Below are 15,672 nucleotides of genomic sequence, written 5' to 3'. Positions count from 1 at the left end.
AGAAGAGCGGGGGAAACAGTCCCCCTCTGGGGCTGGGAAGCATCCCATAGAGCCTTCTCTCCCCCACCCTTCAGTGATGGGGGAAAACGGGGGAAGAGTCACCCTCTGGGGCCAGGCAGCCTCACAGAGCCTGCCTCCCCACCCGCCGCAGGGGGGGAGGAAGAGGGAGAAGAACCCCCGCTAGCACTGAACAGGGCTCCCCTCCCAGCCTCCGGGCAGTGGAGGAGGAGGAGGAGTGGGAAGAGTTCCCCTCTGGGTCTGGCCATCCCTGTGTTCCTGGATTACTCCTGGCTGTCAGGGAGTTGCTGGGGCAGGCTTGCCAGGGCCTGGCCATGCCCCCACTCCTCAGCTCAGCTTCCCTGTGGAAGTGAAGGGCTGCTCTAGTCCCCCCAGGCTTCTGTCTTGTGCCACTGCAGGCATGTGCCAAATGTCTGTCCATTTGCAAACCGGTTCACTCTGCAAGTTGGACTAACCTGAAAGGACTGAATCAGTTCAGGCTCAGGCTTTTTGAATGTCTGTCTCTAACCATGGAGGCAGGATTTAAACTGCCTTTATTATGTGAGCCATAGGAACTTCCTGTCTGGAATTTTCTTTGACAAGAAGGGTGTTCCCCAGCCTATAGGTATGTTTCATAGTTTCATAGTTGGTAGGGTCGGAAGGGACCTGAGCAGATCATCAAGTCCAACCCCCTGCCGTGTTGCTGGTTCCTTCTACCTAGATGCAGCACCTTGCACTTGTCTGCATTGAATTCCATCCTATTCTCATCTCCCACCTTTGCTACCTGTCTAGATCTAGCTGGATTCTATCCCTCCCCTCCAGCGTGCCCCCCTCGCCCCACAACTTGGTGTTGTCAGCAGATTAGGACAGCGTGCTTTCCACACCCACATCCAGATAGCTGATAAAGATGTTGAGCAGTATAGGCCCCAGGACCGAGCCCTGTGGGACTCCACTGCCCACATCCCTTGAGGTCGAAAATGAACTGTCTACTGCCACTGTCTGGGTGCAACCATCCAGCCAATTTGCCACCCATCTGACTATGTAGGCATCAATGCCATGGTCACCTAGTTTTTTTGAGAGAATGTGGTGGGAAACAGTGTCAAAAGACACAGTTTCAGGTCTTTTCTTTTTGCTCCCAATTCAGACTGAGAACTTGAACTTTAGTCTTAAACATTTTAGGAGAGTGTCCAAACACTCAGTTAATGAGTCCTATGTGAGTTGACGTGTCTCTGCGTTTCACTAAAAATTCCATCTTAGATGCACCATTCCTGCGAGAAACTTTGGTTTTGATGAATAAACACTTCTTGCAGTGGAAATGTTTTTGATCTGAAAATTCCCAACCAGTTGAAATGGCACCTACAATTTGCTAAACATTGTCCATTCACAAAGGAAGTTTCAGTCCCTCCTATCAAGATGACAAGAAACATATGAAAGAAATGTCTGGGAGAGGGATAAAATATGGTTAGTGTTTTAAACTCTAAATAGAAACTGCTTCCAGCTGCCTTTCTGGCTAGCCATTAGTTGGCTAAAAACTTGGTCTTATGTGTGTTAAAGTTGGCGGAGGTCAGTATTAAGAATGCTCTTAAGAAGGATGTTCCATGTATAGTGGACAGCACTGACATATAATGGGAGAGGCAGACCAATGGGAGTAGTCAAGGCCTACATAAATGACAAAGTATGTCAAATGTGGAGCAGTGAAACACAGGACGGATAGATGAGTAGGATGAGGGTGAAGAGTGGAAAGATTCAAAGAGGATTCTCTGCATCCTGCTGAGTGTTTCCCTCCCTCAGTTTCACTATCATCTGCAAATATAATGGTGTGACTACATACTTATATAGATTCAGTCCTAGTAGGTTCTAGAAATCATACAACTATTTTAACTTAAACAGTCTGCTTGCTTGCTTCTTCCTAATATGAATAATTTATTACCTAAATCACATTAAGAAAATACGTTTTTTTTCCCAAGTTTTAGAAGATGAATTTTGTGAATATTCTGTTAATGTGTATTAAAGCTCTAGGTTCTTCTGTGTCTAAATCAATAGCTTTTTTCATTTTGAAAAGTAATCATTTCCCTGATGTGATTTACCTTTCACAAATCTATGTTGACTTGTGCCTATTAAATGGTACTTCTCCAAGTGTATCCTTAAGCTGTCTATAAATATCATCTCTGGAACATTCTAGTATATACATGCAGTATTTCAAAGTTAAATATTTCAGCTTCTTTCTAGAATCCCTCTTCCTCAGTATTGAAAACTAGTGTTTCTTATAAACTATTTTAACGTCTTAAAAAAAAAAAAAAGCTCAAATTTTGTCTATTTTATGTTCTTGAGGTAAGTTGTGTCTAACTAATTCCATGTCTACCATTATCTTGTGAAAGTGGCTGATCAACAATTCTGTGAAATGGTGATTCTTTCTAATTGCCCTTTGTGAGTTCTGCAGACATTCCCCATAACGACATTTTCACTAGCAAGGAAGATTTTTTTTTTTTCTCTCAGAATGATTCCTTTACTTTGCCGCTTCACTTCCTATAGACTTGTTTTTGTTCATTTTCCCAGTATATTTAAAGAATATGTGCTGATGATAGCTATTTTTCCCACATTAATGAGAGCTGTGATTTTTTTTATTTTTTTTTTAAAGAGCTCAAAATATTTAGACACTTGCATCTTTTGGGGGTTTCAGTAATTCTCTCTAAACCCCTACCTCTAACTTGTTTTAGGAGCCCTTGGAGTACACACAGGCTCCATTAAAATGAGTGGGTTATTATGGTAGGTGTTATACAGAGATTAGGAAAAGCTTATAACCAAAACAAAAAAAGGACAAAGGGATATCTCTTGTCTTTAGTTTATATATGGGGACCTGAACTACAAGGAGAGGAAATTACTTGTCTAGGATCTCATAGGCAGTATGTGTCCAATTAGGAATTAAACCCAGTTCTGTATCTCGGTTGCAAATTGGTAGTTGTTGCTAGTGCCCTTATTGCAAGACTATCCTTTCTTACTGGGTCATTTCCAAGATCAGCTGTTTCCTCTGCTCGTACCACTCCTCTCTCGTCTAACCTGTTCTTCACTTTTTTCTCTGATGGTTTTTCTTTCTGTTCTTCAACCAGTTCAATGCTAGATCCTTCAAGGTTTATGCATTTGTATTTCTAGGAGTTCCCAGTGCCCCTTCCTTTCTTCACTGTTCTTCACAATTGGTTTTAGGATACACACAGAAATAAAACACTATCAGTTCCCCTCAGGACAAGCAGCTATAAACCTTTAAAAAATTAAGGAAGATATTTGAGAGTTGAACTTCCTCTGATTGAGATTTCCAGTCTGAAGAAGTCATTGAGTTTTGCTGTGAAGAGAACAGTGGACAAATGCAGGTCTTTAATAAACTTTTACGTATTCCAAGTTCATGCTGACATAACTCCAGTACGCTGTAATGGAATTTCCTTGCATGTATTGAAGACGATTGCTGCTAATATTGGATGAAAACTGTAAAGATGCCCATTTAAAAAGAATTGTAAAAATTTGCCTTATTTTTGTTATATCTTTCAGGCATACCGTTACGACACAGTTTTGCCTTTATTCTGTTAATTTTGTATTCTCTGTTCAGAGGGCAGTCCAACAATTAAATAAATAGCCTAAGCAGTTTTTTTCCCCACTTGGTGCTATTTTTCATAGCATTCCTACAAGTGCTTGCAATTAAGTGTTGGTGCCCTGGAAGATTCCCATTTTTTACTTGCTTTCCCCCCCCCCCAACGCCACCCTTTCCCCCTCTGCGCTCTTTTAAGATAATATTTTTAAAATAACAGGCCTAGGTGAAATTACAGCTATAGGCATGTCATGCAAGTTAGTGTTTCAGCTGAAAAGTATACTATTGATTTATGTATATATGATAAGAAAAAAGACATTTACCTCGATAGAGCTTACTCTGGACTTGGTCCAGTACTTGCAGCTGCTGCTGCAAATTCTGACTTTAAATAAAGGCTTTGTGTCGTGTTTCACATGTGCACTCACAGGTGGTAGCACTCAACATGAACAAAGCTGGATAGCTCCATTGGGCCCAGTTATATAGAGTATATGGTCTTGTATGTGGAATATTCAAGTAGGGGCTGGTAGACGCATCTGACCCCAGGTGATGAAGTTTAGCAGATAAATTCCTATTAATAATTTGTTACTAATTATTATTTGTTACTAAATTCCTATTAATAATTCCTATTACTAATTTGTTAGCCAGTACATGTATCTTATCATTGTGGCTGTAACATTGGATGCTACTTATGGAAACAGCCTATTGAATAAAAAAGATCAAGAGAAATGGGACAATTTCCTTACTGATTTGATACCTGAAATAGCTAGGGTAGATAGGCAAATGGGATGAACTAATGCTCATTACTGATGCAGGTTTTATAGTAAAAAGTACTATAAATAGAGGTTGTAATTTAATGATTATTATTGTAGAATGTTCTGTAGCTTTGCTTATACTGATTCAACTCTGTTAGATTCATTTATTTGCTTTACAAATGACAGGTGGTTTGTTTTGGTTTGTTTTTTAATGAATATCTTTTGATATTGGTTAGTCATGTGGATCAAAATTCCTCACATGCAGACCTTTTGCGCATTTTCACATATCTGAGTTTTTTCTTTATGCTGCTAACTATGTAAATGAATTAAAAATATTAATATGAAAAAATTATTCCTACAGAAGTTTAGGCATAGGCTGCATACAGATGTTCAAATAATCTGGGAGAATTTTCCCAGGTCTGTTTTCCTGGTAGAAAAACTTACCTGGAGATGTCTGAACAGATATTCACATGCTGGGCCCCTGAAGAGCAGAGAGCTGTGCAGCCAGGAGGTCCCTGTGCACACATGTCCACATGCTCTGCAAGCTCCCGCAGTCTGCCTGGCAGTGCACAGGGCAGCTCTGGGCTGACCCACACTGCTCAGAGTCATTCCGCCTCTCTGCTGCACACTGGATTGTGAAAGAGTAAAGGAGGCACATTCTGGTTCCTGCTCGGCTGGGGCAGCAGAGTCCAGTGAATGACGTACTGTTTCCTCCCGCCCACCCCCTGCCACTTGCTCTTTTTTCAGTGTCAGCAAGCTCCAGCCCTGCTGTAGCCTGGAGCACAGCCCCAGCTCAGCCCCATAGCAGCAGTGCAGAGCCAGCACCGTTGCTGTGTGGCTAGACTAGGGCTGTGCTCCATGCCCCAGGATGGAGATGGGACAGAGCCTGCCAGTGCTAGAGCAAGGATAAGGGGAGGAAGGAAAATGAAGGGAAAGGGGAGCAGGTCAGGCCGGAAGGGAGGGAGAGATAGGGGGTGCAGATGTGGGAGCGGGGTAGGCAGCAACTGTGACTTTTAACCCCAGCCCTGGGTTGGGGCCAGGACAGCTTTGACTCCAGCCCTGAACTGGGGTTGAGGCTGTAGGCGCAGCCACAACAGCTGCCTACTCCCTTGCCGCATCATACTTGATTTCAAGATATGGGGCTTTTCCTGCCATGTTAAATGGGGGGAGGGGGGAAACGTTATCTTGGAAATCAAGTAAATACAGTAATATTCTCCAGGATCTGTCACCTCCTGTCACTAGCAAAGAAGCTGCATTCACTCACTTATTAAGTGTAATTGCAGACATAGTTGGTCTCATTTATGTAGGTTATAACTGGAAGTGAATTTCTTTATGGTTCTTCTCCTCCCAGGCTACTACCTTGTTTTTAATGTTACACAATATCGATCCTATTCCAGTCTTTGCTTAAGAAAACGTAACCTTATTTTTCAGTTCATACTTTTTCTCTCAAAAACATTGGTGGTTTTTTTTTTTTTTTAATTGACAGACCTTAGAATTACATTACATGACCAAAGTTCTGAACTGTGACCAGCAGTCTTGGGTTCCCACTTGAGAAATGCCTGCAGCCTCAGTTTTTAAAATGTGGTTCACAGAACTGTATCAAAAACAAGCTTCTTTCATATGACTCTACTTGGAACATACAAGGGAGGCAAAATCCCTGGTTACTTTTTTTTTTTTTTTCAAATCTTGGCTTATGAGTATAATATGGGAGTCTGGTTAATGCATTAATTCCAATGCAGAGTGATTTTTATAATTAGTAAACTAGACTTTTTACATTTGATGTGAGGATTTAAAGAAAATATTTAACCTTATTTCTTTTTTGTTTCAGCCCTGACAACATGGGGCTGCTTGACCCAGCCACTAGTGATGGCCGAGTGATTTTCTTCCTGCCGTGGGAAAAGATGACTGTTGCTGGGACAACAGATACTCCAACTGATATCACTCCTCACCCAATACCTAAAGAAGAAGATATCAACTTTATTTTGAATGAAGTGCGCAACTACCTGAGTTGTGATGTTGAAGGTAAATCTTTTAGCTGTGTTTTTCACTGGAAGCAAGCTGATGCATCTGGGGTGTTTTGAAAGAAAGAATGCTGTTTTATGAGACAGTCTGATAACTGTTTCTGATGTACGTGGGATATTCATCTTGCTTTACCTTTCATGGTTATCAAAAATGCTGCTTTTCCAGACATGTATGTATGCCCTAGAGTAGTCTAGGTAAAATCAGCTGATCTCTAAACAACCAGTCCAAGTTCTCCTTTTCGACCAGAATAGTATTCATCCTTGACCACCTTCATCTGCTTCTGTAGGAGTGGAGGGAAAGTGCATGATACTGTCTGTTTCAAGAGGAATGTGTTTGAAGAAATGAAACTGTTCAAGGATACGTGTAGCATCAAAACATGAGTTCATCAGACTTTTAGTCACGTTTTTCCATTGACTTTTTCCAAGTCTTAGTGGTATTTCCACTTTTAATCACTTAATACTAATACTCTTCAGTTGCAGACTTTCTTAAAAATTGAAAGGTATCCAACACGATCAGTTTTCAATTCAAGAGAGGGGAGGATTAAAAGCGAAAAGGAAACGGTAGAAAAACGTATTAAAAAAATTATAAAAACATGGTGATCACTGTTTAGTAGCTTATTACTATCTTTGTGCTACCCAACACCTCTCATGGTTGTTTTAAAATGCTTTTGTGAAAGTGTTTTCAGTTTTGGGTTCCTCTCATAGCAGAAACATTAAAATAAATCAGAATATCTGTTGGGAATGTAGCAGTGTCTGGTAATTAGATTTAGGAGGCCTGCTAGCCAGAGGTTGAGAATTCTAGATTACTTGTTTGTTCTTCCCTGAAATGGATAATTGATAGTTCTGTTTTTGTATCTACTTAAGAAAAATGATCTTTAGAAAAATGTACCATTTAAGTCTCTTATGAAGAAGTTAATCAAAATGATGTGGCATGCCAGGACAGTAGTTGGTTGAACTAAGCTATGAATAAGACAGAAATTTTTGCAAGATGTTTTACACAAGTAGTTTTCTGAAGTGTTTAATGCTTCTGAAGGAAACTTGCCTAGGTGCACGCTGTTTTTCACGTATGCAATTAGCAGTGTTTATAGATTGCCTGTTATTGAATTAACAACTGTGCTGGCCATATCAACTCACTGCAGACCTGCCTTTTTGCTGCCAGAAACAGTGCCAGGGTTATCAACTTACACAGGCTTGGATGTGTTCCAGCTGTTTAATTATAGTGTCACGCATGCTGCTTTTTCTAGTTTCATTAGTTTATAAATGTAATATGGTATCTTATTCTGTGATTAGCACTTCATTTTGGCAGGTTAAACATTCTAGTAGAGCAACAACAATTTCTGAAATCTTTTCTAGGTTCTTTTGGGACATTTTTATTCAATATTATCAATTTTTTTCCATTGATCAGTTTTATAAGATACCAGTATCTAAAATTATACCCAAATGCTTCACTATAAAGTAATTTTTCAGTTTTTCCATTGTAAATTTAATAAGCTACAAAATTAAGTTGATCAATGCCACTGCTGCTTTCATTTTTTATTTAAAAAGTGAAATCATCTACTTGTGCCTTCTGAATAAGAATGCCATTGTGGTTTAAACCACTATATTATTTGTTAACCCTGTTTGTAAAATCTGTTAAATTTTGTTTATATTGCTTGAGTTGCTTGGCAATTTTAAAACACTTTGGTATTTACATATTCTAAAAAAAGATAAAGCTCCTGTTGTATACAGGACAAGGAACACTTTTTAATTACAATAATTAGTAAATTGGCCTCAGTGCAAAGAAAGTTTTGCTGAGTGCTAGAAAACATAAAACTTGTGTAGGTTCTACAGTGGTCAGAGCATACCTATTTGTTTAATTGTACATTGTCTGCTGTAAGTATTTGTGAGGATCCCACCTTCATAGGATCTATGAGAAACATTTGTTACATTGCTGAAGCAAAATGGTTAATGTCTTTAAGGCCAGTGTAATCACATTTGCTATGGATTATAAGTAAATGCTTTCCAACTTTTTTTGGAATATGCCAGATGTTCAGGCAAGTTATTCTGCAATAAAATTGTATTGTATTGGAACCTGGCACCTCCCCTTCCTGCTCCAGTGCACTGGGTTTAGGTTCTGGGAGCCTGGTAGCACCTCCTCTCTTCCCCCACCTCTGTTGCCAGTATTGGGCCCTGGGGCCTGGCACGACCCCCTCCCACCACCCCTGCACACTGGGATTGGATCCTGGGAGCCTAGCATTGCCTACTCCCCACCTCACCACAACAGGAGTGAGCCCTGGGGCCCTGTGTGGCCCCTGCCCAGACCTGCACACTGGGATGAGTGTCTGATCTGGCTTGCCAGGGAGTGGTGCTGCTCCCCCACCACCAAATTGCTAAACTTGTGGGGAGCCTTGTTGGTTCGATGACATGGCACTGTAGGCTGGATCTGGCCTGTAGACCAGGGATTAAGCATTCCTGGTCTAAGGACCTGCTCCTCCTTTCAGTGAAATCAGTGCCTAAACTTCCATTAATTTTATGAGGATTAGGGACAGCCCTGAAGTTAAATATAGAACATCAAGGAATTAAGCCAGAGGTGCCAAACATATGGACTATGAGCTGAGTCTGGCCCATGGAGCCTTGCTATCCAGCCCCCAGTGCTGCCCCTGGGTCTGATCATACCCACACTGGGCACCATGCACACCTATGAAGTAGGGTCCATCTGTTAGGTAGATCTCGCACACAGACCCTCTCTTCTTTTCCTCCTTCCCTCTCCCAGCATACTGGATCTGGCAGCACCTGTTTCGTCTGTGGCACCTGTTTCAGCCAGACCAGGAGCATCTGCATGTGTGCTTTAATGTGCAGTCAACTATTTTACTATGCATTAAAGCATCATGTAAAAACCATGATGTTACGCCGATGTGTAGTAAATAGTCTACTGAGCGCTGAGTGTCACTGAAGTGTGCAAATGTGCTACTGCACATTAGCACAGTCTAACGCACATTAATTTAGCACCTCGCATTGGAGGTACTACATTTAATGTGGATTAGAAAAGGCAAACTAATTCACATGTAGATAAGCCCACTGCAGCCTGCACTGGAGTGGCTTGTGTGTGTGGTGTACATCCAAGAGCAGGTGCTGTGCTTGGCACAGTCTGGGCCAGGTGGCCACAGCATGTAGCACTGCTGCTGCTCTGGCCAGAGTGCACCACACATGATGCCCCTTCTGGGATTTGTGCCACATGCAGCCTGGGTCCCAGACCAGCTGGAGCACCTGTCAGATTCAGTATGCCAAGGGATCTGGCTCTGCACCATTCATCTAGCTAGTGCGGACACCCCTAGATTAAACAAAAGAAGAGAGGTGGAGGAAAATGGGAGTGGAATAAGAGACAGCCTGATAGATTCTTCTTTTACATATAAAATATTAATGTTTGGATACCTCAAAGGATAATAAGTCAGTGAAAAGGGAAGCAGTCGAAGAGTGGCGGTCTCCACTGGAAACTGAATTTAAAGACATGTAAAGCTTTTAATTCAAGAAGCTTTTTGAACAGCGAGTAGTGGTGATGCTTTCAGAAGAGTAATTGGACAACATGTATCACGTTAGTTTCTTCTGTTTTTATATTTGGTGTATGCTGGGTACCTGTCATCTCTAAGATAGAGATAGAGAAAATGATATTTCATTTACCTGGGTATGTTTCACCTTCTATGAAAACAAATCATTACGTTTTCACTATAATTTTGTTTACCTGTTGATCCAGAGAGAGTTCATGATGGGTTCAGAAAAGCCTACAGTGTTTTCTTCAAGTAGCCATTATGCACCAATAATAAAATGGTTTCCTCATGAAAAGAAAGCAGTAAGTGCACTATTTCCTATGTGCCTTTCTTCTTTAAAAGTGAAGAATAAAGTGCCATAGTGGCAACTGCAATAACCCGTCTGACTGATTAGAATAGTCCAAAGGAAACTGCAAGTGACTTCAAATAAAGGTGGGGGTGGGGGAGAGGAGAAGAGGGGGGTGGAATCTTACCATTTAAAATGAAATAAACTTTTTGACCTCTTTTACCAACAAAACTGACCAGTTTTTTATGCTCTCTTTGCTCCCCCCCCCCCCCCCCAACCTCTTTCAATTGGCAAGAGGCTTCCAGTACTGGGAATTCTCCTTTCTGAACTATCACACACACATTTTGAGAAGAGGCATGTCCTTCAGCCAGTGCATATTGTACTGCTTTACCAGGCGAAGGATACAGGGTAACTCTTCTTTTTCTGTGATTCTATGAGTCTTTTATTTTCCTTCAAACCCCATATCAGGATAGTTGTTCTGACGGGGGAAGTGTGAGATACTGGATTCTCTTCTTGAAATGGTAGGCTTAACATTGGCAGGGAAGTCTCTTAGCCCTATCTTCCCTCTGATTTTCTGTGAAAGCTTCCTGCATCCTACCAACAGGAGGGTCATAAAAAATTATATAGAATATCAGAAGTATTTTTCGTTCTAGCTCCTATTTTTAATTCAGCTGTTAATACTATGGTAGTTTTGTTGCATTAACATTTAGACTATCATCTAAACTAGCTCCTGATTTGGCTTTCTTCCAAGCTGCTAAGAATGGGTCATTGTAAACCATACCATACAGACAAATGCCTCATGTTGCTGTTAGAGGGTGGTCTAGAAGAATGAGCAGTTAAAAAAAAAAAAAAAAAAAAAAAGTCTGCATGAAATAATATGTAAGCCTTGGGTTGTCACAGGTATTATAATTTCCATTATGTTTTTGGTCCTTGTTTGTCTGAGCACCTGACAGGGAGCCAAGGGACTCTGAGTTCTAACTTTATTCTGAAACAGGAACCCTCTCTTGTCCTTAGGCAAGTCTTGTCAGTCTTCTTCCTTGGATTCCCCATGTGCAATATCTGACTCATCTAACTCTCCCAACCCCCTCGTCAGATATTTCTAATTTTTTATGTTGTTGAAGTATTAAGCTTAATTAAGTTAGATGTGATGAAACTGAGGATGCATGTGCTTCTGTCTTTTGACTGTCTGGCATATGAATTTGGGGAGAACAGATGTAAATATTTGTGCCAGAGTAACTTTAAGGAAATGAAATAATTGCCTTTAATCAGAAATGGAATCCTTAGGGATTACGTTCTAATTCTGTTTGGCTGTTGTTTGGTTCCCAACAACAGTGAGAAGAGGAGATGTCTTGGCAGCATGGAGTGGCATTCGTCCCCTGGTCACAGATCCGAACTCTAAAGACACGCAGTCAATATCTCGGAATCACATTGTTGCTGTCAGTGACAGTGGCCTTGTAACCATAGCAGGTACTGGTAAACCATTTCAATGTTTCTCGTGTGGCTTTTTTAGGATTCTCTGTATTTAATTAATAATAAATGAATATTATTACAAGAATTTGAGGGAGTAAGCCATATTTAAAAATAAGTGGTATTCTTTCTGAATAAGTGAATTGCTGATTCAAGTCCAGTCAGGAGCAAGAGTCCAGTAATGAAGCAGTACAAAGGTGAAGTCCAGCAACTGCAACCACCCACATTTTTTATTGACATATAAAAACAGAAACCTAACCAAGTAAATAAATTGCTTATAGGTGGGAAATGGACAACCTATCGCTCCATGGCACAGGATACCATTGATGCTGCTGTCCAGGCTCACAATCTCATGGCAGGCTCCAGTAAGACAGTAGGACTTTTATTACAGGGGGCAAAAGACTGGAGTCCTACTCTTTACATTAGACTGGTCCAGGATTATGGACTTGAAAGTGAGGTAAGCTATTTCTATTTCAATTCAGTAAATTAATTACAGTTATAAATAACCTTTTATAAATAAAAGTCTAGTCACGCTATCACCTGTAGTAGGGGATTTTAAATCCGATAAGGCTGTATTATTTAATCAGGGAAAACCTACCATAATTGTATGTGAGCGAGGTTCTAGTCCTTTGCCTTCTTCGCTACTGGATCATTAAAAAACATGCACGTTCTTTATCCCAGATTCATCATAAACTTGAAACTATGAGTTCTGCTTTTGAAACATGTGTGACAACACCAGTCTTGGGCATCTCAAGCCCAACAAAATCTATTCTTCAAATGTGATCACAGTAGCAGAAAGGAGCTGAAGTGTCATTAGTCACCGTTACATTGATACATGCATAGTAGTGTTAGTGCTGGTCTAAGCATTCACAACACAAGTAGTTTCCACCCACACAATCAAAATCTAATAGCCTCCTTGGACTATTTGTTACATGCACTGGGAGAACTGACAAGATAGTTTACATGTATTCATCTGTGTTTCAGAAACTCCTGGGATATAAACGTCTAAATTTGCTCTCAATTCCGTAGGTGGCTCAGCATCTTGCTTCTACATATGGTGACAAGGCTTTTGAGGTGGCCAAAATAGCCCAGGTTACTGGCAAGAGGTGGCCTATTGTTGGAAAACGTCTTGTGTCCGAATTTCCATATATTGAAGCAGAGGTATGTGAAAAGCTATGATCCTTTCCGTAATTGTGTGCCACATTCTTGCAAACCTTCTCTTCTCTCCTCCCCCACCCCCCATATACTGATGCTTGTCCTATCTAACTTTGCTCCCAAATAGTTCAGTTTATTTTTCCATGCCCAACCAGGCAGTATCTTGTGTTGTCTTTTTGAGTTTTTACCTTTTATTTTAATATCCTAGGTGATATATGGTGTAAAAGAGTACGCCTGCACTGTAGTCGATATGATCTCGCGTCGTACTCGCCTGGCCTTCCTGAATGTGCAGGCTGCTGATGAAGCCCTACCAAGAATTGTTGATATCATGGGGAAGGAACTTAATTGGAGTGAACAGTGGAAAAAGGTACAAAGGGCACCTTACAGCTGGAATTTTATATTTCTTAACTAGTTTCCATCTTAACAAGCAAACATCTAAATTGGTTGACTGAGAAAACTATAAATGAAATCTGTTTCCTGAAAGAATAATCTTTTGGTATATGCCTGTATACCACAGTTACAGTAGTTATAGCTATTAGCTATAAAAATAGCTATCAAACAAGTTTTGATTGGTCTAAAAAGACCTGTGCTTCACAGCTGCTTAAGTTGAAGTGAAAGCAAGTTTTGTGGTTTCAGTCTGTTCCCTAAAGTACTTTCTTCATGATGGGGTTTGTAACAACTGGGTTGGCTTTGCTGAGAAGAGGCATGCTGCTTATGGTTCTTTGATGTCTCCCTTACCTCCCTGTGTCTCCTGTCTCACAAGACTGGTTATGAAATGGAGCTTGATGCCACTACTGCCCTAAAATAATCTCCTATTAGTCTCTTTTCCCTGAATCCTCCTGGGCAGTCATTGAGATCTGGTGACTTGGAGTCTGGGCCTGCAAGGTGTGAAACATCCTTCGTTTTCATTGTCTCCAGTGTCAGATACAAGTTCCCAGCACCTTTTTAGGATTTCGCTCTTAATGTGGTATGGGTTTTTTTTCAATGCTCTTTCACAAGGAGGGAGAACAGTAGTTGAAACTGTATCCAAGCAGAATGTCCAGAATTGATCCTCACTCTCTTATTTCTGTTATAGGCAGAACTTGAAAATACTCTCGAGGAGTTTGCTAGAAAGAATGGAAAGCTTTTTGTTGCTTATTCATATTGCTGCCTAGCTTGTCAAAAGTTGCGTGAAAATTCTGAAAAGAGCCTGCTTTACTCTTCTCAGCTAAATGGACATAGAGAGAAAGAGAGAGAATTCAGGGGCAGATCTAGGATTTTGAAAAGGGGTGGGGGGAGGAGGTACAGTCAGGATTGGGTCCTCTATGATAATTAGTGAATTGGTAGAAGTTAGGATCTCTAGAAAACTGCTCAAAGATTAAATCGGAAGAATGTTAGGGTGTTAACACAAAAGGGTCCTAACTGAGGAAATGTCAGTGTTGAGGTTGTATAGGCAGTTTTAATTCTGACCCTTCTATGTATTGTGTGCAGTCAGTAGTTGCATGATCATGGCTCATTTTTCAAATACTTCTGTATAAAATACAGTTTCTGTAACCAAGGATGGAGCATCTTGAGATTGTAATTTTCATTTCTATGTACATGGTCTATTTTCATAATAGTCTAGTACAGTGGTGCTCAACCTTTTCAACAGGCAGGCCAGGTGGGCAGTGCCCAGGCTGTCCTTAGTGCACTTTGTTGCTTAGCATATCACTCCTTAAGTACAGTCCTGGGGATGAGGTCATTGCATTCAAGGCTAAATTAAATCCCAGTCCAGCAAAGTGTGACTAGACTGTTTAACCTGAAGCTTGTAAGTAGCTCCAGAAAGTTCAGAGGGTTTTCCTTTATGCTTAAAAGTTGAGTACATCTTTGCTAAATGATGGCTCCAGCATATTTTTGCATGCCATTATACATAATCTGTAGTGTATTGAGTAAGCCAGTTAACTGACTTTTCTTTTATGGCAAACTGGTGAACATGCTATTGAAAATGCTACAGAAGTATATCTATAGTTGTAGAATAAAACTGTATGCAACTATATTAAATTTATATATTTGAGACATAGTGTTGTTGTTTAGTTTAAAAAAAAAAAAAAAAAAAAAAAAATGCCAGACCCTCTATCCTAAAAATTGAACCGAGCAATTCACACTTAATGCCAAAACATTCTGCTTCATTCTACATTCTGCTATGTGAAGAGGCTAGCATGTCAGCTTTGTTTGATATACCTGATTGATCATTTAGAATCATAATGGGTCATTTACAACTGTAAGACATCAACTCGGTAAATTAAGTGTCATTCATGGTCCTGATGTGCATGTGTAGTTTTGCTGCTTCATTGTGAGCCCACGTATGACCCTAAAAATGTTTACATTCCATATCTCTCAGCATAATTATCAACTGACAAACAACACTTGTCCAATGTTCTAGAGATCCAGTGAAAACATCAAGTATCACCTAATCTTAATTATCTTATCCCCCTCTAAGTGATTTTTGCCAATCAACTGTTGAATTCCTCCAAGGACAAGAAATTTTAATTTATGGGCTCCTTTCATTTAAACAGCGTAGTAACTAAGTATTTGTTGTTTAGAACTGAAGTTTTTTCTTGTTGTAGGAAGAACTTGCAGCTGCGAAAAAGTTTCTGTACTATGAAATGGGATATAAGGCAAAATCAGAGCAATTAACGGACAGTTCTGAAATCAGTCTTGTACCTTCGGATATTGAAAGGTAAATAAGCACAAGTTGACCTTTTATCCCCTTCCCCCCTTGATTCTGGGAATAAAAATTCTATCTTTCTTTAGAGTGCAGCTCCATTTCAGTAATAAACCTATATTGCAGATATAAGAAGAGATTCCACATGTTTGATAAAGAAAATAAAGGATTTATTACCATACTGGATGTCCAACGTGTCTTAGAGGTAAC

General features: G+C 40.3%; 1 protein-coding gene across 5 annotated transcripts in view; it reads left to right on the top strand.

The window, feature by feature from the left end:
- The window catches only part of GPD2 (glycerol-3-phosphate dehydrogenase 2), a 123,952-nt gene that overhangs the window by 71,053 nt on the left and 37,227 nt on the right, over window positions 1–15,672 (top strand). For all 5 annotated transcript variants that reach the window (XM_025199927.1, XM_025199930.1, XM_025199928.1 and 2 more), the window contains exons 8-14: window positions 6,155–6,348; window positions 11,490–11,624; window positions 11,906–12,081; window positions 12,654–12,785; window positions 12,988–13,146; window positions 15,365–15,477; window positions 15,589–15,667. In XM_025199927.1, the coding sequence (XP_025055712.1) occupies window positions 6,155–6,348; window positions 11,490–11,624; window positions 11,906–12,081; window positions 12,654–12,785; window positions 12,988–13,146; window positions 15,365–15,477; window positions 15,589–15,667 (988 nt within the window). The remainder of the gene's footprint in view (window positions 1–6,154; window positions 6,349–11,489; window positions 11,625–11,905; window positions 12,082–12,653; window positions 12,786–12,987; window positions 13,147–15,364; window positions 15,478–15,588; window positions 15,668–15,672) is intronic.

Source organism: Alligator sinensis, unplaced genomic scaffold, assembly GCF_000455745.1.
Source record: "Alligator sinensis unplaced genomic scaffold, ASM45574v1 scaffold389_1, whole genome shotgun sequence".
NCBI classification, from domain to species: Eukaryota; Metazoa; Chordata; order Crocodylia; family Alligatoridae; genus Alligator; species Alligator sinensis.
This window is presented reverse-complemented; position numbering and strand designations above follow the sequence as displayed.